The 21,329-nt window shown below is 31.2% G+C and overlaps 2 protein-coding genes across 2 annotated transcripts; both read right to left on the reverse strand.

Annotated features, from left to right (window-relative positions):
* Positions 1-393: 393 nt before the first annotated feature.
* On the reverse strand, positions 394-4,826 carry LOC127713103 (uncharacterized). The gene is made up of 6 exons (XM_052219737.1): positions 4,043-4,826; positions 3,597-3,707; positions 2,761-2,930; positions 2,144-2,245; positions 1,710-1,936; positions 394-1,263 (listed from the first exon to the last, which is right to left on the reverse strand). Exons 1-6 carry the CDS (start codon positions 4,130-4,132, stop codon positions 806-808), a joined length of 1,158 nt encoding a protein of 385 aa, XP_052075697.1. The 5' UTR covers positions 4,133-4,826; the 3' UTR covers positions 394-805.
* LOC127713098 (uncharacterized) lies at positions 3,597-19,144 on the reverse strand. The gene is made up of 16 exons (XM_052219726.1): positions 19,076-19,144; positions 14,932-14,991; positions 14,562-14,687; positions 14,036-14,131; positions 12,739-13,004; positions 11,916-12,189; positions 10,524-10,649; positions 9,343-9,424; positions 8,808-8,921; positions 8,244-8,336; positions 7,517-7,661; positions 6,854-6,993; positions 5,728-5,804; positions 5,121-5,221; positions 4,837-5,011; positions 3,597-4,139 (listed from the first exon to the last, which is right to left on the reverse strand). Exons 2-13 carry the CDS (start codon positions 14,957-14,959, stop codon positions 5,792-5,794), a joined length of 1,503 nt encoding a protein of 500 aa, XP_052075686.1. The 5' UTR covers positions 14,960-14,991; positions 19,076-19,144; the 3' UTR covers positions 3,597-4,139; positions 4,837-5,011; positions 5,121-5,221; positions 5,728-5,791.
* Positions 19,145-21,329: the final 2,185 nt, after the last annotated feature.

Raw genomic sequence — 21,329 nt, forward strand, 5'->3', positions numbered from 1 at the left:
AATGCATTCTTGTAAATTAAGTCTTTTATTTGCTTAGATTAAGTGATTCTTATTAAAACTAGAATAATTAAGATGGTGTCATTATATAAAATTGTGTAGGTAAAGAAATGTCCTATAATAGTAAAATTGCTGTCTTAACTTATATTTGCAGAGAAATTGTTGGCCATGTTATAGCCGAACTAAATAAAACTAATGTAAACAAGGCAATGCATGGGAAAGTTTTTGAGGCCTTTTGGAAGACAATACAGACAATGCTGCCAGGTAATGATTTATTAGACACATGACACGTATTATCTTAACTTAAAACATATTTGATCATTTGCTTAAAAAATATAACCTACTTGAGACAACAAACAGACCTAGTCCAATGTAATAATTAGCCAATTTATCTGCTTGACAAAATCATCATTAGGAATAGGTATTTGTTATATTAAATTATATCCATTTGTTCACATCAGTATCTTTGCAAAACATTTCAAGAGCAAACTGTATATGTCCTACTTTTAAAGCATTTAAGCACCTATGTAACATATACAATTTTTGAACGAATATCTAGAAAAGGCAGTTTTTCAAAATCAGTATAATATTTCATTATTTTTTTCATTGAAATGGTTTACGAATGGATCCTTTCTTTCTGTGCGTAGATTTGAAACTGCCATCATCATTAACTTTACGCCCCCGTTTTTTCAGAACACACTTTCGGCTTACTGAATAGTCATGATCAGTTTTTGGACTTTTGGATTTTCTGCTTGGAAACAGCGGTTGCTGCTTTCGCTTTCTTGTTGTTTTGGAAAAGTTGGTTGTCTTACAAATATGTAATGCCGTTGTGAGTGCTTGACAAATAGCTTTCTTTTTTTTTCACGTCAATTGTCTGGAAATTTTTATTGTTTACATATAAATTGATTTCCTCAATTTTTCTTTTAATAGCCTGGTCGGTTGTTTCTTTGTCTTCAATTAATTGTTGTTTTGTTTCATCAATTGAGGTAGACTCTATGTCAGGTGATGGAACTACCAGTTTTGCTACCATCACACAAACACAATGTTTACCATGGCTATTGGCAAAACATGTACATTTGAAAGAGGTCAAATTAACAACTGATACATTTCCCAATCTTGACAAAACCTCTACCTGGTTGTTATCTCTGTCATAAAAATATTGTTCTGCATTAAATACATCCATTGCTTCTGATCTGCGCTCTACAGTAAGGTCGATGTTCCTTTTAGAAGCAATCAATTCAGCTAAATGAACATGCTTACACATTCCTGAAAAATAGTAGAGAATGGAACATAAATAACTTGTACCTTTATGGTTCACTTTCAATTGTACAAACTTTAAACAAAACCACTAATGAACGTTGAGTAAAGATTTACTTAAATTGGATCGCATTGTTTTAGAAAATTTGATGAGGAAAATGATTATTTGCACTTGTATAACCTGATGACGGTTGATAATGCCTTGTTGGAAGACAAAAACAATCAAAACCGAGGAGACTCATAAAACCATAAGACATTTACAACAACAGTAAAAAACAATAATAAACAACACGAATTCCATTGAATACCTGAAGTGAAATTAGGTGCTTTAGAAGGATAAGCATTTCCGGGAACCATATACGGTACCCGAAATTAATAATCTTGATTTCAACAATTCATACTTGATGGTGTACTTTTAAACATTGTTGGACTGACTTAAGATGCTAAAAAAATACCTCTTGTTGTTGCTGCTGGACAATTGCACACTTCATTGACAATGTCCACATTATAAATCGTCCCAAATGCTGTCTGTGATGGAACAGTGCATTCTGTGGATGAAGTCCATTGCACAGTTTGGTCGAGTCCTGCCTTGAGCATATTCTCTGCTGTCAATTTACTTTTGTCTCCCCTTTGTCCTCCCATATTTTTCAGGCGACCAATCTTTGCGAGTTCATCCAGATAGCTAAAATTACGATGTTTTTTTTAATTTATTTTTGGTTATGAAAACATAATTCAAAGATCTAATAATAAATTATTTCTTAAAAAATTGAATTCACAGTATTTAATATTCAATGTATTTGCATCTTAAATTAAAATGATCTTTCTAATTTCAGACGATTCAAGTGAACGATAAGAAGAACAGGATTGTGACAAATTTAAACTTACTTACTCATAAAACATAGTTACATTTCCATGGAGAAGGAGTAGTAAGTCCTCTACTCTGCTATTGGCATACCCACCAAGGAAATGGTATTTCATGCCCAGGAAAAACCTGAAAATGACAAAATGTTAAGGACTTTGAATTTATGATTTATATTTGAATGTACAAATAGAAAGTACATAAAATATTAATGTGTTAACATTTGAATGTTATAAGTAGCATTATATTTTTTTGTTTTAATATCCTCATACACATCAGGTTTTGCTAGACTACATTTTTTCATTTTGTCTGCTTTTATGTAATTATCGACTTGCATTGACAATTATGATATTTGTATTAAATTTGCATAACCCTATCATGAAAGAACGGCAAAAATCCTCTCCATATAGTTAAAAATTGTAAAGTTTATATCATGCTATGTCTTTGGTTACCCATGAAGAAGTAGGATTTAGACAAAGTGTAATACTTTTTATAAATCAGGTCATAAAAACAGAGACAGTTCAGAAAATTTATCCCCAAAATAAAATATACTTAGTTACTATTATCAAACAGATGATAATTAGATGATGCTTAAAATTTCGATCTTGTAAAATATAAGGTGTATAGTAATAAAATGTATTAATAACCTTTCAACTAAGTTATTTGTATCTTGATCTTCATGAAAAAAATGTCTTCCATAGTTGGCCCATCGACATCCCCACTTGTCAGTACACCAGTTGTCTAACAAGTAGTCTGCTATTTGTTTGGAAGGCATCTTCTCTTGCAACATTTTAACTTTTTGAGAAAAGTCTTCTTTCTAATGAAAAATTATATTGACACATTTCTTTTGAGTATAAAATCAGATTTTATAGATTAAACACGCATGTACTCATAAGCATTGTATATTTATAGGTAAGATCTTTAAATCGCATTAAGCAACTATTTGTACTTTCTAAATTATTTTACTGCTTTAATTCAATAGAGATTCATTTCTATATGTTTCAGTGGTTTTTTTTTCATCTTTTATCAACCAAAATTCATTGATTGTATTTTTTATTATTATTATTATTGCGTTTTAATTGACTCTATTTGAAAAATCTTGTTGATATGATTTTGATATTAAAACAATTACAATGTTGGAAAAGGAGAAAAAGATCCCACTGAAGTTTCATTTCTACAGGGATTTTTCTTATAATATAAACATATCAATAACCAATCGTGTTTCATTGTGAGGCAACACACTCGTGATTAATTTTTTAACAATGTTTCACATCCTCTGCATATAAAACTGTTATTATCAGAAGCAGGTCAAGTTATACTATGTAAATTAACATTCACCTAGTACATATTAAATATTCGAATACATTATTTGAATTTGTCAGGACCAACTCAAAATTATTGACCAATTTAAAAATTATTATATTTCACTGTGGTATCATAGGTTCATTATATTTTATTTGTCTTAACTATCACGTTTGATTACCTTGGTACATATTTTCATAGTTCTAATATAGTCAATAACTTTTTTTCTGGTATGTGCGTGCATGGGTCCTGATACACCAGATTCTTTTTTATTCAAAAATCTGTACACAGCCTGTAAATCAAATCATTTATATTTAGTTCATGTCTTAAAGATTCTTGATAATAATAATTAAACATTGTCTTGAATATATCATGACTAATTATTTTTCAACAAGATAATATTTGATCTATGAAAGTATTAATGCGAAAGAGTCTATTTATTAATTTCAAAACTAACCTCAAGCTTATAAACACAAAAAAAAGATATAAAATGTTAAATCCAATGCAATTAATACTTATTGATCCAAAAGAGTGAAACTTCACAGAATAACTCTCATTTAATAACTGATTTTTTTCCCATAAAGAATAAGGTAAAATGTATGATACATATATTGAATAATATAATACCTGTAAAACATGAAACCAGCAAAGTAAAACAGAGCTGTTTGGGAATACTTCATTAATTGCGCTGATTTCTTTGGTATCTCTGTCTACCATAAAAGATCTAGTAAACAAAATGTAACACTGCAGTATCAACAATCTATATCTTTATCTCATATTGGTTTTATTCTATAATACTATTTGTTAATTTGTAAATAATTATGTAAATTCTTTTTTTTTTTATATCAATTAGATTTTTAATTTGTGATTAAAAAGTTTGGAAACAAGCCTAAAAAAGCTTTAATTATTATGTTATGTATAAACCTGACTATGCTTTAATCTTAAATGCTTTGGTTTTAAAGCCTTGCTATAGATCACACTCAAAAGATTTTAAGGAAATTGATGTTTTTGTAAGTTTCATTAGTCCATTAGAAAAATATTATTATGCAAAAATTATTTATCTAATATTCTTTGCCAAAATTCAACTGAAATTATTGTGGACCTTAATTGTATTAATTTTGATATGCATGAAAAAATGTTTCTTTAGATGAATCTTTCATAGCATTGTCTATTTGTCATTTCAAATAACTATCACTGCACGAATATTTGAATAATGTCATAGTTTAACCTGTAATTTTTACAGCCAAATTAATTAAAACATATAATTGAATGGTATTTATTTATCTTTTATATCCATATCAGATTTGATGTTGACTCCGAATAATGTTACTAATTGTAAACAAATAATAAGACGAAAATGAAAAGTGTTAATAAGCAATGATATTGAATTCGAAATATTGTCAACTTTGATACCCACAAACCTTGGACGGAAATCAAATCCATGATTTTCAGCCGTAGTCTTCAGAGATCTCAGAAATATTTTGACAACTTCACCAGTATCATCTGACGAGATACAGTACGAAAGAGGAGTGCCTCGGCCTTGCTGTTCATCTCTTGCAACAAGAGCATAGAATGAATAACCATAGGCAGTTAATCCTTAAAACAAACAAAAAACATGTTGTAAGTTTATTGTCACACAGTTCAATTCTTTTAAACGTATCAATATTTTAAATTGAAATTTCCATGATTATATACAAGTATATACCTTTATATGTAGCATCTAAAAACACCACATTTTCTGCTAGTTTCACCATTCTTTTTCTTTGTGCTTCATTCTGGTAAATAATTACTAATGGCTGTACTCCCCTACAATGTAAATGTTACATATTTAATGACCAAAAGTATGAGTATGAATTATATATTTTATGTTGAAATCATGTCCATTTAATGGAAAAGAAGACGACAAACTAGCTACATTGTACTCATATTAAATAACCTCTATTAAAACTGAAAAAGACAAAAATGTAAAATATATTGACAAAATATATGACTTGTGAACAAGTGTAGCACTAAAAACACTCAAAAGGATAAAAACCAAAAATACAAATCATCTATTATGAGAAGTCAGATATACGTTCAGTCTACAGAAAACTCATCTGTACAGCTCTCATTGAAACATTTTACAGACAAAATCATATACGAAATTGGACAGACGAGTACTATAAAAACTATTTGAACATAAGGCAATCCAGTCATGTCTGAAGAACAAAACAGGGTATCAATCAGTAATTTCAGAATTACTCTTTATCAGCATTATGCTTATATCAGTTATTAAAATTTACAAAAGTACATTATTATATAAGAATAATTACTCTTTCAATTCTTGGTAGAAAATTATCTCTTCCTTCAGTATTTGTGTGCATAGCTCGTGTACAGCTACAGCATCATTCTGGTGAATTATAAAACAAATGAGGAAATATCATAGATCAATACCAGTACTGACATATACAAAATCAATGTCAACAGTACATCTGTATAATTTGACCAGAAAACACCAAAGTTAATTTACTGTGTAAAGTGCATGTTTACAATCAGAATGGTAAAAAGATTAAAATGGTGAATAAAGTAATGATTTTAACAGACGAACCATTGGGTTTGCAAACAGTGCATCAGTTTAAAGAACCACAAACCAAAGGCTGTATCTATAAATGTGATGGAGGTAACCAACGTCATTTCCAGTGTAAGGTACTAAATACAAAATGCTCTTTAAATTTCACTTTACTAAAGTATGTAGATGTAACAAGACGGAACCAAGGATATACTTTGTGTAAAGCTATCATTTTTTTTTAAATTGTCCAGATGTGACCAAAGTTGCGGTGAACAGTGGTAACCAAAGTCAATATATGTGTACGGTTTCAAAAGGGATATAGATTATATACATATCTAAAATAGACATAGGAAACACAAGTATGATTAAGGTAGCCCTAGTCAATACCTGTGTATCATTATATATATGTTTCAGGTGACCAAAGTTAACAAAATGGTGAAAAGTTATTATCAAATTCTACAAACATTTAAGGGTACAAGTGGCGACCCAGGTCCATATATGTGTTCATTAACCAGAGGTTACCAAAGTCTGTATATGTTAAGTGTTATCAGAGGTAGCAAAGTCTTTGTCAATATTAAGATTTGGTTCAAGTTATCAGAGGTAACTGAAGTCCGGATAATGTGTTATTTTTCGATGACTGGATACGTAGAGACAAATATAAAAAAGAAGATGTGGTTCGATGACTGGATACGTAGAGACAAATATAAAAAAGAAGATATGGTATGATTACCAATGAGACAACTATCCACAAAAGACCAAAAATGACACAAACATTAACAACTATAGGTCACCATACGGCCTTCATCAATGAGCCTGTTTCTTTGGATTTTTTAGAAGAACAAAGTAGTAAGTACATATTTTAAGTAAATCTTTTGATTATGTTTTGATACCTTTTATCCATTTTGTAACGTTGACATATATTCTTAATGTCAACTGGTGTCAGATAGTATCTTCTATCGTGCACATCAAAATGCCCTTGATCTCTAGCCCATTTCCATGCTTTGCACAATATTTCCATGGGTTTTTTCCCCTATTGATAATGAAATAAAATTAAATTCGTGTCAATTACAATTAATTTCAAATTTAGTTAAAATCTTTTTGAGCTTAAGGATTTTTTCAAATCAACACAAAATATGTCGTTGTATCAATATATGTCATTGTAAAAATATATGTCTTCTAGAATATTTTATCATCAATGCTATTCAGCTTTAAACTGGTTTTTTCATTAAAATATTTCATACAAGCGTCCGATATTTATGTAAATGCATTAAATGACTCTCTGGCAAGCCAATTTTATCCTAATCATTTTATTTTTGATTTATTTCAACCTATTCATTCATTATAATCTTTGCAAATTATGAAAAAATGCGCCGGAAGACAAACACAGACATCGAAAAGAACAGAATGGTTGAGAAAATATTAAACTCCAATAATGTCAGCATACACAATTTTTATTATCATTGTGTTTATAAGAGTGCCAGCAACTTATAATTGAAAAATAAGTCAATTCGTTATGAGCAATAAATTATATATAATACCGACGACATGAATACCTGATCAAGTAAAGCATCTATATAAAGCAGTAAGCTGTGATCTGGGCGTGATTGGTGTTTTTCCTCTTTTATCTGTAAACTGTGTCCATTGTGTTTTAGTTGTTGCCGAATTATTACTGCTTTTTTACTCAAATGGGTCAAAAATCTGTGTAAGAAGATATTAACATGCCCTTTAATGATTTTTTTTTACATGTACAACGTCACTGGTTAGTACTGTTTTGCCAAACGTATCATTATTATATTTATTACAACAGCTTGTAAGCAATATTTAAGATCTATCGGACTTGAAGAAAAGGATTATTTTTTCTAAAAATATGTGTAAGGCTACTTCGAATAACTGCTATGGTTGTTGTGTTCTCCTTGTAAATTGATAACTTATCATCAAAATGATATATACCAAATTCTATATAATTTGATACAGGGATTCTTTATATAATAATTTCAACCATGACAGGGTGTATTGACCCGCTCATCACATGAAATGTCAGGTAAACTAGCCAGAAACTCATGAATGGTGTATGCCCGGTGAATACCTGTTTAAATGTGTTTGGTTTAGTAATATGATAAATGCATTTAATTCCCACTCTCAAGACACGGACAAAAGGTTGCTTAACTACAACAAGGATGTTAGGATCAATAAATAATGATGTTCAAACGCTTAAAAGTTATAAATTAATTTATAGTTTTGCATCATAAAAGAAAAGTAAAAGAGATAAATGAATATTACATTAACATAACATACTGGAATGACACATATGCCTGACAATTATTTGCCCTGGTATTCAAAGGACCTGTTTTTTTTCCTCTTGGTTTATTACATCTAAAATAAACATGATAAAATTTAAACAAATATGCATCTTAACTTTATAGATAACCAAAGAGAAAAATGTTGTGCAATATTTCAGAAAATTCATAGTTCAATACGTTTAAAAGCTTTCGGAACTATCTGTTATTAAAGGCCATACTATAATTACTGTATAAACTATAACACAAAACGTATATTATTGAAAAAAAGCAAGAGAATAACATACAACCAGAAGTCAAGATTATACAACTCATCTCTTTCAAAACTATACCAATATTATTTTCTGTCACAAATGTATCTTTTAACTCAGCATTGTCTTGCAAAGTTGATATGCAAGATATGTAAATAGATTCTTTAAGAATGTTTACGATTGTTACTTAAGTTGTTCTCTTTTTCTATTTATTGTTTATTTGGAGAAAAACAAGAGTGAATTTATTTCAAGATAAAATTCCTTTATAGATTATCGACTTAGATGATTAAAGTTACCTTTCACACCTGTATTGCAATGTGGTTTTATTTGCTTTCCTGTGAATAAAATTCCCTGTGATTGTTATATCCATTAAATGCTTGGTTATGACGTCTTCGTTGTCCACTTCATTTCTGTTGAATGATAAGCAAAAACTGAAGCCAAAGTCACAAATGCTAGCTGATAAAACACAACAATATGTTTCAGTGTAATAGTGTGACCAAAAATTCATCCATATATTCAGAAACATTGGAAAGAGTTACACCATAGTATAATAGACTTAAATTGTCCCCCAAAAAATAGAGTTCTTAAAAATGATCCCTTTGTTAATACAGTGATTTTTATATTTTGTAAGACTATTTGAAGTTCAGTAAAATTATTCTGAATAACAAACAGAGTTATTTTTCAATAATCTGAAGGTATATGTTTTGCTGTGATAGATATTTATTTTCTTTTAATTCTATTGAAACCATTAGGTCATAGGAAGAAGGTAGCATATAGAAATTAGTTGATTTCAAAACTATATATTTTCGATTAAAATAAAATTTCCCATACCTTAAACGTCTAACAATGCAATCAGTACCATTTTTCCGTTTTTTGATGAAGGTGGATCTCACAAACTCTACGAATGGCATATCTAGGGTAAGAAAAGCATATGTATTGCTATGTAGTAACACTAGTTTACTTGTTATAAATTTAAAAACAAATGATGACATCGATGAAAAATACCAACAAACGACCTCTGCACAATAAAATTAACGGTACCAATTTTCTTGCACCAGATGCGCATTTCGACAATACATGTCTCTTCAGTGATGCTCGTTGCCAAATTATTTGAAATCCAAAGCTTATATAAAAGATGAAGAGCTATAATCCAAAAGGTCCAAAAAGTATAGCCAAATCCGTGAAAGAAATCAGAGCTTTGCATGAGGGAGATACATTCCTTAATTTATAATAATTTCTAATATTTTGTAACAGCAAATTTTAATAACACAAAAAAATAGTTGCATATAATATATTTGAACGTTTCAACAGGCGCAAACCTGCACATTACACGTAAAACAGCAGTAAAACATTAAAAGAAAAGACGCACTATAAAAGCAAATAATGGAAAATGGCTTAACTCTGACAAAACAATTAACGAGTTACAAAAAATACAATTATAAACACAGTATTAATACAATAATAAAACGCATTTGCAGTATAACATAGACGTTACAGTTAATAATAAAAAAGGAGGACACATGATACAACTATTGCGACAAAATGACGTTAGATAAACCACTTTAAATTTCGCATGTAAAGTCAAATTTAAGTATAATAATTTTGTCGTTGGAAGTACGGAGAAATGGAAATAAAATGTGTTTTAAATGCATTGTTGACTTTCGAAAAGCCTTCGATAAAGTCATGCTCATTGGTAGTATCTATAAACTGCAACTTTATAATACAACTAATTATTTTTTATAGAATATTGACGTCTATGTATACTAATGGTAGGTTATGTATAAAAGTGGATGATAAAATGACTTTTACTTTTTATAATAAAATTGAGAATAAAAATGGGGAATGTGTCAAAGAGACAACAACCCGACCGTAGAAAAATACAACAGCAGAAGTTCACCAACAGGTCTTCAATGTAGCGAGAAATTCCTGCTAATTATAAGTTATTCAAATCATTTTAAAATCACTGATGATAAGTATGGCTAGTGAACATTTCCGAAGGAACAATATTGTACCTTCAACATCATGTGTCATGTTATAGTTGCTGAGTTCTTCGTTGCACACATCAACAGGAATAAAAAGGTTATCATCATTTGTTGCATGCTTATCATTCGTGTGGTGATCAAGTTTGCCACTGTCACCTAAAATTTGTTGTATAAACGTTACAATTAACAAAAAAACGTAATAATTTATAATTAATACTAGTTTATCTGTTAAAATAAAGCTTTTTTGCATCTGAATGTATTTGCCAATTAGAAAAACTTTGCCTCTAATGCTGATTGATATCAATGCAGTAATTATGCAATCAAATTATGTAAAGTAAACTTATATAAATATCACATTTACAATACTTCCTTTAATATTTTTCTTTTTCAAAAACAGTCTACAGTGAAAAAACGTAAAACGATTTAAGGTAGATCATTACTGAATTTTTTTCTCAGACATAATTTTCTTATACATAGCCACAATTTAGTAGAAAATCAAAAGAAAAAGGGTGAAAATAAATCTCGTTTTCTTGCGAAAAATGGAAATTTCATTATCATTCCTTTAAAGAAAATTCACCAAATAAGTTATCTTCCGTTAATTAGCTCAGTTGACAAATTGAATCAAACAAAGACTGATAGCCGGTTTTTACAATAACACTTATTTTTTCAATGATATAATGCACTTATTTACATTTATCAAACAAGAGTTTTAAAAATGAATAGCATTTATGTCTCAAAATTTGCAGTTTTAAATAAAGAACTTTGTCGCTTGTGTGCTGCTATTTTACAATTCAAGATGGCGATATACAGATATATAGTGATGATCTACCTAATTCAAAGATATAAGGCTTAAAAATGTGTTCCGTCTACGTAAGACTCATTAGGGTCGCTCCTATCGAAAATGTGAAAATGCCTAATGAAGAACAAAGTTAAAGTAAACTTATTTCATTTCGTTTTGCCAAAAACAATTTGATAAAATATCAAATATATAAATATGGACATTTTACTGATTCTATGGTATTTATCCCTTTCTGAGCACAATATTGATCAACATTTTACCAAACGTGGGTCATTTGATCGAAGTCCTTCCTTAGTCGAAATATAATAATGACGACAAATATTTTGCTTTCCTCTGAATTTTATATAATGACGTCATTGGAATAGGTGATCATGCCCGATGAAGTCAGACAAGAAGAGCATGACTTTTTGTAAATAATCTAAACAAATTATCAAATTTTATTGGAATCATTAGATTAACAGATTCCACAACTATATCTCGTGTTATAAGATATTTCCCAACTATCAACCGTAGACATTATTTTTTTAACATAGATTTACATATGCGTTACTTTAAACTATAACTGTAAAGGTATCTCTTTATGAGAGATAATCATAAATTATATAATTTCTATTATCAGTTACCTTTTGGCTGGAGTGACTGGTAGTGGTTTTCGAAAATGTGCCCAAGAAGAATAGGATTACCGGAAAAACCATCACAACCAGTTACCCAAAGGACACTATCCTCATTATTGGTACTGGGAGCACTGGTGACAATAATTATGTCTCTCTGTAGCATTCTGGACATTCCAATGACCACAACATGGTCTGCGTACTCTCCATTCTGTAACATCCTGTCACAGTAGTCCGGAAAATTGTCTTCAACGAAGTTTTCTAATAACACAATGCCTTGACTGCCCTATTGATTGAAAGAAAGCTACTTACATAAGTCTTTATTAACTACTGTACATTGAAATTGATTAATACAAAACAAATACTTTTATAACTACATTTTATCAAAAATCATCATGATCATAACATACATTTTTTATTTATTTTATTGTTTTTTGTCAATACCTATTATTTAGCATTGTACTATATTAACTGTAAATGATTTATTTAAACATCTGCAGAAAAAAGCATTCTGGTTGATATGAAAGTCTTAACTGATGCTTATTCTTTTATCAGTTTGTAAATCTTTAAATATTAAATTGCATTAATCACAGGTATTACGGGCAGTTACGTCAATTCCAAATTAATATTCTGTCGGAAGTAGTTTTGATGGTATTTGTGTGTTAATAGCTTCTTAACTGATTTAAATCATATATTTAAGTTGTGCTGATGCGCCACTAACGTTGCCAACGGTTCTGATTTGTCCCCTGAAAACATGTCCAACTAATTCTTTATGTTTCTGTCCATGGAGGAGTTTGATAATTAGTGAATGTATTTAACAAGTTAATTAGTTTACCTCAAAACTAGGATGTGTTGATATGTAGTTTACAACATTTGTTCTTAATTGTTCGGGAGCAATAACGTCTGCGCCAATTCTATCTAGCTGGCATGTGATTGCTTCAAAAAAACAATTCCCATTCCCTGGTGTTTGACCTCTGTATTCTAAGCCATGGGATGAACAGTTCCTCTTAAGTCTCTCAACTATTAATGTTTGTTCCTCGTTTGAAGCTATGGATTGCTTTATAGCAATTTGTAGTTCATCAGGTGTTTGGAATGATTTCCCTTAATATTAGAATATAAGGTTAAAATTTCTTCACTTCAAATTTACAGCTAAATGACATTGTTTATACATACTTATGTGTATTCAATTGTAATAAAACGTATCATTGAAAATATTACTTGTTTATTCAGGGATCATTTGACAGATTTGTTAAGAGTGATATGATTCTGGGTAAACTCTGAATTTTACAATAAAATTTGAATTATGATTCTTTCATTTCTTTGTGAGGTTGTTGACATTCACCTCTTTAGAATTATAAATTAACTTTTTCAGACCTTCTGCTCTGAAATATTTGTATCACAGAAGTCTGACATTTTTGGCTATTCATAAATTTATTCAAAAACAATATTTGACTTTGTTATTCATGATTATTGAAAGCTATGATAATATGCTGGTGGTTGACTGGTTTTGTGTAAATTATTTTGTTTTGAATTAAACAAATAAAATGAAGATACAGAGCCAAAAACATTCTAAAATTTGAATGATGGCAGCAGCTAGATGCATGTAATTGGTATTGACATTTTGTTTTAGAAAATGTGTGTGTAGGTGTGTATGTGTGTTGGTGTGTTGGTGTGTGTATGTGTGTTGGTGTGTTGGTGTGTATGTGGGTGTGCTGGTATGTGTGTGTGGGGAGGTAAAAATTTGATATGAATCCTTTCTTTTTACTAATAAAGGGCATCATAAGAAAATTGAAATAAAACACTGATCAGTATTAAGTGAACTGCCAAAGTGTGTTATGTACACTAGTTTTTAGATAATAAACAAATGATAAAGTAAGGAATAAACCGCAAACCAATTCCGTGGAATGATGTTTGTCTTGTTCCCGATTTTGTGTTTATTGTCGTGGCTTTGTCAATTTGGTTATGACAAGTGGATTTGATTAAGTGCCTTTTGAATTTTCTGTTTTTCAGTTTCCAATTTGCGTGCCAACAGATATATTCAACTACAAAAGTCTACAGTATTAACATAAAAATAACACTACTGTGTTATAAATGTATATCTATAATATAATACAGATAAAGAAATAAATCACCTGATGCTAAGCATATCTTTTCTTTCATCTCATTTGCTTTTTCTGTTAAGGTTTGTGCGTGGCGAAGAATATACTGTTTTGAATTTGTATCACATGCTAAAATGGTAGGGAAATATAATATTTGTGCGTGTAATTTCCTAGAATAAATCATATTTTTTCAATTTGCATATGTACACAAAAAAACAAAAACAGTAACAATTTTCGATTTGTTGGAATAAGATACTAATTTTGAAACACTTTTAAAAAAAATATATACGCAGTCGCTGAGCCATTACAAATTGGCCAAGGATAATTGATCGTAGCTGAATAAAGTTTTAAAAAATGAAGAGCATATTATCCATGCCATCGGTCGTTGTAAAATATTTAGCATAAAAGGTCAATCCGTGGTAAAATCAGTATAAATTCAAGCCTAAATGAATTATTTCTCAATTGTATGATCTAAACAGCGTAATCTATACAATACTGTATGAAAAATATCACGACATTTGTGGCGGTTTGGGCATAAATGAGAAAACACAATTCATACCCAATTCTCTGGCTTTTTTCTCCAAAGAGGTTGCCTCAATATATATGGCTTCAATCTGTTTTTTAACTTCTTCCTTTTCTTCATGTCGCAATTCATGGAGGTCTTCCAAATTAAAGTTTTCCAAACCTGTAAGATATGGAAATGGCGGAATAAATAACGATGTTTCAAATATACACCGCGATAATGTATCATAATTTGACATTCCTTAACTATAATTTTGGAATTTGTGCAGTTTTTCTAGTTTTTGAAGTATTTGATTTGTACTATCAACCCTACGTTTCGAATTCTGATTTTAGGAATTGAATATTGGTCTTAATATGACCTCTACTATGATTAATGAAATAATTATGTTTGAAACTGTAACCATTACCTTCAAAATCGCCTGTTACACCTGTCATATTTCCTCTATTTAATTCACGAACAAAAAACCCTGTAATGAGAATGTGAAATATATCATATTTATTTTTAAAATGTCAACAAAATCTTTTTTTTTATTAATTGTATATAACCGGAGAAACCATGAGACCCCTTAAAAGTCATATAATTATATATAGGATGAACAGATTTAACCAAAATGAATTGCAGTTCAGGGTAATAAGAGGTTGCCTAAGACATTATTTGCGTCAGATTACCAAAAGTAAATAAATTATAGGATGGGTATCCAGAGATATCCATAATCATTATCTGTTTATGATGAGCAATATTCATATTCAATATAAATGTTGCGGGAAGTGTTAACCAAATTTAACATCTGGATAGTGTGAAACGAGATAATCGATGCCAATAAAGATTCATTAATTATGAATTGTGACCAGAACCTAAAGTTAATACCTGTGTATGGTGACCAAAGGTAACCACATTCCAAATCTGTAAAGGGTGACCAGAGGTAATTTAAGTAAATATATGTATACGATGACCGGAGGTAATCTCATTCAATAATATGAAAGGGTTACCCAATTCGAAATCTGTGTAGGGGGGCCAGAGGTAAACATATTTAATATCTGTGTAGAATGACCTGAGTTAACCACATTCAATACCATATTCAAAGTTTTGGTTGGGTGACCAGAGGTCACCCTATTCAATATCTTTGTAGGGTGACCAGAGGTAACCATATTCAATATCTTTGGAGGGTGACCAGAGGTAACCATATTTAAAGTTTTGGTTGGGTGACCAGAAGTAACCTTGTTCAATATATGTGTAGGGTGACCAGAGGTAACCATATTCAAAGTTTTGGTTGGGTGACCAGAGGTAACCTTATTCAATATCTGTGTAGGGTGACCAGAGGTAACCATATTCAAAGTTTTGGTTGGGTGACCAGAGGTCACCCTATTCAATATCTTTGTAGGGTGACCAGAGGTAACCATATTCAATATCTTTGGAGGGTGACCAGAGGTAACCACATTCATCATCTTGGCAGTGTGACCAGAGATTACCAAAATAAACAGCTTACTAGTAGATTTAATAAAGGTATCTACATTCAATATTTATGTATGGTGTCTAAAGATAAATAACTTTATATCTGTGTATGGCGACCCGAGGTTACCACATTCAAAAAAGGCAATTGCTATATATATATATGTGTGTGTTGACAATGGCAACATAATTCAATGTATGTGTACAGCGACCAGAAGTTGCTATATTAATTATAAAAGAAGCGCAAAAGTGTGAACCGGGATAACAGATGCTAACCAAATACATTATTTATGAATTGTAACCATAGGTAACATAAGCCAATTTATTGTAGGTTGACCAGAGGTTACCATGTTCAATATCTGTGAAGAGTAACAAGAGATAACCATACTCAATATTTTGTAGGGTGACCAGAAGTAACCACATTCAATATCTTTTTAGATGACAAAAAAAAACCATATCCAATATCTTTGTTAGGTGACCAGAGGTAACCATATTCAAAGTTTTGGTAAGGTGACCAGAGGTTACCATGTTCAAAATATGTGTAGGGTGACCAGAGGTAACCATAGTCAATATATGTGTAGGGAGACCAGAGGTTACCACATATAATATCTTTTTAGGTGACCAAAGATAACCATATGCAATATCTTTGTAAAGTGACCAGAGGTAACCTTATTCAATATTTGTGTAGGGTGACCAGAGGTAACCATATTTAAAGTTCTGGTTGGGTGACCAGAAGTAACCTTATTCAATATATGTGTAGGGTGACCAGAGGTAACCATATTCAAAGTTTTGGTTGGGTGACCAGAGGTAACCTTATTCAATATCTGTGTAGGGTGACCAGAGGTTACCATATTCAAAGTTTTGGTTGGGTGACCAGAGGTCACCCTATTCAATATCTTAGTAGGGTGACCAGAGGTAACCATATTCAAAGTTTTGGTTTATTGAACAGAAATAACCTTATTCAATATATGTGTAGGGTGACCAGAGGTAACCATATTCAAAGTTTTGGTTGGGTGACCAGAGGTAACCATATTCAATATCTTTGGAGGGTGACCAGAGGTAACCACATTCATCATCTTGGCAGTGTGACCAGAGATTACCAAAATAAACAGCTTACTAGTAGGTTTAATAAAGGTATCTACATTCAATATTTAAGTATGGTGTCTAAAGATAAATAACTTTATATCTGTGTATGGCGACCCGAGGTTACCACATTCAAAAAAGGCAATTGCTATATATATATGTGTGTGTTGACAATGGCAATATAATTCAATGTATGTGTACAGCGACCAGAAGTTGCTATATTAATTATAAAAGTAGCGCAAAAGTGTGAACCGGGATAACAGATGCTAACCAAATTCATTATTTATGAATTGTAACCATAGGTAATATAAGCCAATTTATTGTAGGTTGACCAGAGGTAACCATTTTCAATATCTGTAATTGTTTACCAGAGGTTACCTTTTTCAATATTTGTGTACGTTGATCAGAGGTTACCACGTTCAATTTATGACCGAAGTTTACAAAATTAAATATTTAAGTAGGCTAACTATAGGTAACCAAATTAAATATTTATGCACGGTGACTAGAGGTAATCAAGTTTTCTATCTGTGTAAGATAAGAGGTAACCACATTCAAAATATGTGAAGGGTGACCAGAGGTAACCCAATTCAGTATTTGTGTAGGGTAATTTGAGGTATTTAAAGTTCATATATGTATAGGGTGACCAGAGGTCACCAAATTCAATATTTTAGTAATTTATGTATGATTAATCATATTAAAACTCTTGCACAGTCATCAGTACATTTTCATTATTACCGGACTTAAGAAAGAACTCACACGATGGGAGCGTTCAAGACATGATTAAGAAGATTCCTGTTGTTCCTTACTTTTTTAATGTTGTTGTAAATTTCTTTTGATATATCTGTTTACTCCTTGGTTTTGATTGTATTTGTCTTAGTAGGGTGACCAGAGATTACCAAAATCAAGACATATTTAGGGTAACAAGAGGTAGTTAAAGCCAGTATATAGGTTTTGAAACCGAACATAACTCAATTAAAAGTATTTGAAAGATGTCCAGATATAACCGTGATCATTATCTGTGTAGGATGGCAAGTTTATAACTAATTCAAACATCTGTGTTGGGTGACCAGAGGTTTCCATATTCAGTATATGTGAAGGGTGACCAGAGGTAACCATATGCAATATCTTTGTAAAATGACTAGAGGTAACCTGATTCAATATATGTGTAGGGTGACCAGAAAGAACCATATTCAAAATTTTGGTAGGGTGACCAGAGGTCACCATATTCAATATCTTTGTAGGGTGCCCAGAGGTAACCATATTCAACATCATTGTAGAGTGATTAGGGTTAACCATATACAACATCTTGGTAGGGTGTCCATATATTACCAAATTAAACATCTAAGTAGGGTTATTAAAGTTAAATAAATTCAATAGTTATGCACAGTGTCTAAAGATAAAAAATAGAATATATGTGTAGGGTGACCAGAGGTCACCACAATTAATTATGTAAAAGGTGACAAGGTGCAACAAAATTCAATATCTGTGAAGGCTTGCCGGGTTGACAAGAGGTAACCAAATTCAATATCTTATAATGTTTATTGCAATTCAATACATGTGTTGGGTGACCAGAGGTCACCACAATTAATTATGTAAAAGGTGACAAGATGTATAGAAATTCAATATCTGTTTAAGGGCCATTCAATATCTATATCTGTGTCAATTAATTAGAAGAACCACTGTAAATTTATCTGCAAAGGAAGTAAGGTTAATAAAGTTACTATGCATTTTGTATCAAATGACCAGTGTAACTATATGCACTATTATTTTCTGTATAGGGTGACCAGAGGTAACCAATGGCAGTTTAAAGGTACCCGAGTTCGAGGCATACCATCTTTTTAGTTATATTTCATGAGAGTGCAATATAGGCCATTAGGTTATTTTTTTTTTTCTGAAAAATAAGCCATATCACTCGTTAATAGAGTTACAGATGAATCTTCTATGCATTTTCAATTGTTTGTTTTGAGTGAATCATTATGATTATTGATTATTTGTGTATTATTTTTAACTTTTTGTACCTCTCTCAACAGTATCCTTTGAAATATGGTGATTCCAGAACTTTGCATTAAGCTCATATCCGTATTGTATAACAGCAATTATAACCTGAGTATGCTGCACTGAGTATCCCCTTAGTAACGTACTTTCACTTTAAACCGGAAATCATGTACTATTTTTTGTCGCGTATGGACTCAATTTTAACCGTTTCTGTTCAGGTGACCAGTGGGCACCGTTCAGCGTAACTATTATCCTTGTGACATGTCGATATATTTTATCTAACTCTAGTTTTTTGTCGAGCCTTCGACTTTAGTCGAAAAAGCGAGACATAGCGATCCTACATTCCGTCGTCGGCGTCGTCGTCGTCGTCGGCGGCGGCGGCGGCGTCCACAAATATTCACTCTGTGGTTAAAGTATTTGAAGTTTTAATAACTTTCTTAAACTATCCTGGATTTCTACCAAACTTGGACAAGAGCTTGTTTATGATCACAAGATAGTATCCAGAAATAAATTTTGTAAAAAAAAAATTATTTTTTCCGTATTTTACTTATAAATTGACTTAGTTTTTCTGCTAGGAAACAATACATTCACTCTGTGGTTAAAGTTTTTAAGATTTCAATAACTTTCTTAAACTATCCTGGATATGTACCAAACTTGGACAGAAGCTTGCTTATGATCAAAAGCTTGTATCTCGAAGGAAATTTTGTCAAAATTTTGTACCTGTTTATCCGTATTTTACTTATAAATGGACTTAGTTTTTCTTCCAGTCAACATTACATACAGTATGCAGTTAAAGTTTTTAAAACATTTATTAGATCCATAAACTATCCTAGATTTATACCAAACTTGGACAGAAGCTTCTTACAATCAAAAGATAGTATCGAGAGGAATATTTTTATTGATTTTTTTTCTCATTTTTGTTGAGCCTGCGATTAACAGCAAAAGTAGGCGAGACACTGGGTTCCGTGGAACCCTTACGAATTTTTTTATCAGATGACAAATGAGAGTGTGGATAACATTTGATGTAGAATAAGAGTTCGAGTTCCAGCTAAATTTAGAGTTAAACTTCCAGTTTTATTTTTTGTTCGAATATTAATTCGAGTAAGAGTTCTAGTTAAAGCTCGAGTTCCACTTAGAAACTTCCGAGTTATACTGTAAGATAGAATAAATACTGGTAAGAGTTAAAATTTTGAGATCTGAGATCCGATGAAATTAAAAGAAAGATTTCAGTTTCTAATTTCTGTTGATGCACCTCTCTTTCTTGAATTGTATATTCTTTTATCACATTTATGTTTCAGTATGGTATAGCCTATATACTTTTTTTTTGCCAAAACTGATTAATGATAGGTACATGTAATTGGAAAATAACTGATTGATTGTGTGTGCCACTTTCAGCACTCTGCTATATCACATTGGCCATTATTTTTTAAAGAACCAAGGTATCAAGAGTAAATCAGCTACCTCTGTATTAAACAAATGGTTGTCCTTTACAGTCATGATCGGAATCTGACAATCTCCCTATATCACTGTTTGTTGACATGCAAGTGATCACATTGAGTGATGTGAACACGAACCAACATCTGAACTACTAGTTTTTGTTTTGTTTTTGTTTTCGTTTTTTTCTTGATTTTTGCAAACCTTTCAGTGGCAAATATCACATGAATATCAGCACAAATTTTTTTTCTATATGAGATGAATACTCTTTCACAAGACGGACCTTAATGTGATGGTTACAGATTAGCACTCTGAAAGACATGTAACTCTACATAAATACATGTGTGTGTATTAAATATTTCTCTTGTTGGAGTCTTGTAAAGCCAAATATACAGTGTGGATTTTTTGTTGTTGTTGTTGTAGGCAGTACGGTCATCAATAGTACAAAAATAACTAGGCATAGTGTTTGATATTCCCAGATTGCTCTGACGTCTTTTACAGTGATGTTTAACTGTCGTTATTCTTATATAACGTTTGATATTTCAACAAATATGATTACTCTACGAATCACTCGTGTTCATGTGTTTGTGCCCCCATACCCCCCTTTCCCCCCAAAAAAAAGGAAACAAGAGAGAGAGAGAGAGAGAGAGAGAGAGAGAGAGAGAGAGAGAGAGAGAGAGAGAGAGAGAGAGAGAGAGAGAGAGAGAGGCGTTTGACACCAAAGGAACATCGAAACTCATTGTTCTTATTTACATCCCTCTGTTGGACAGAAAACTACAAATTCCGGAAGCTGTACGCTTACATGCTGTTACTCTTGGTATATTGTTATTTTTTCCAGTATAT

Source organism: Mytilus californianus, unplaced genomic scaffold (genome assembly GCF_021869535.1).
Source record: "Mytilus californianus isolate M0D057914Y unplaced genomic scaffold, xbMytCali1.0.p SCAF_8, whole genome shotgun sequence".
NCBI classification, from domain to species: Eukaryota; Metazoa; Mollusca; class Bivalvia; order Mytilida; family Mytilidae; genus Mytilus; species Mytilus californianus.

What these genes read in the sequence shown, in the direction of transcription:
- LOC127713098 (XM_052219726.1), bottom strand. Translation starts at nt 14,959, where the DNA reads ATGACAGGTGTAACAGGCGATTTTGAAG. An exon ending in TGTAACAGGCGATTTTGAAG is followed by an intron (nt 14,688 to 14,931) that starts GTAATGGTTACA and finishes CATATCTTACAG; the next exon opens with GTTTGGAAAACTTTAATTTG. An exon ending in CCAGTCACTCCAGCCAAAAG is followed by an intron (nt 10,650 to 11,915) that starts GTAACTGATAAT and finishes AACAAATTTTAG; the next exon opens with GTGACAGTGGCAAACTTGAT.
- LOC127713103 (XM_052219737.1), bottom strand. Translation starts at nt 4,132, where the DNA reads ATGGTAGACAGAGATACCAAAGAAATCAGCGCAATTAATGAAGTATTC. An exon ending in AATGTAACTATGTTTTATGA is followed by an intron (nt 1,937 to 2,143) that starts GTAAGTAAGTTT and finishes TCGTAATTTTAG; the next exon opens with CTATCTGGATGAACTCGCAA. An exon ending in TCCAGCAGCAACAACAAGAG is followed by an intron (nt 1,264 to 1,709) that starts GTATTTTTTTAG and finishes ACTATTTTTCAG; the next exon opens with GAATGTGTAAGCATGTTCAT.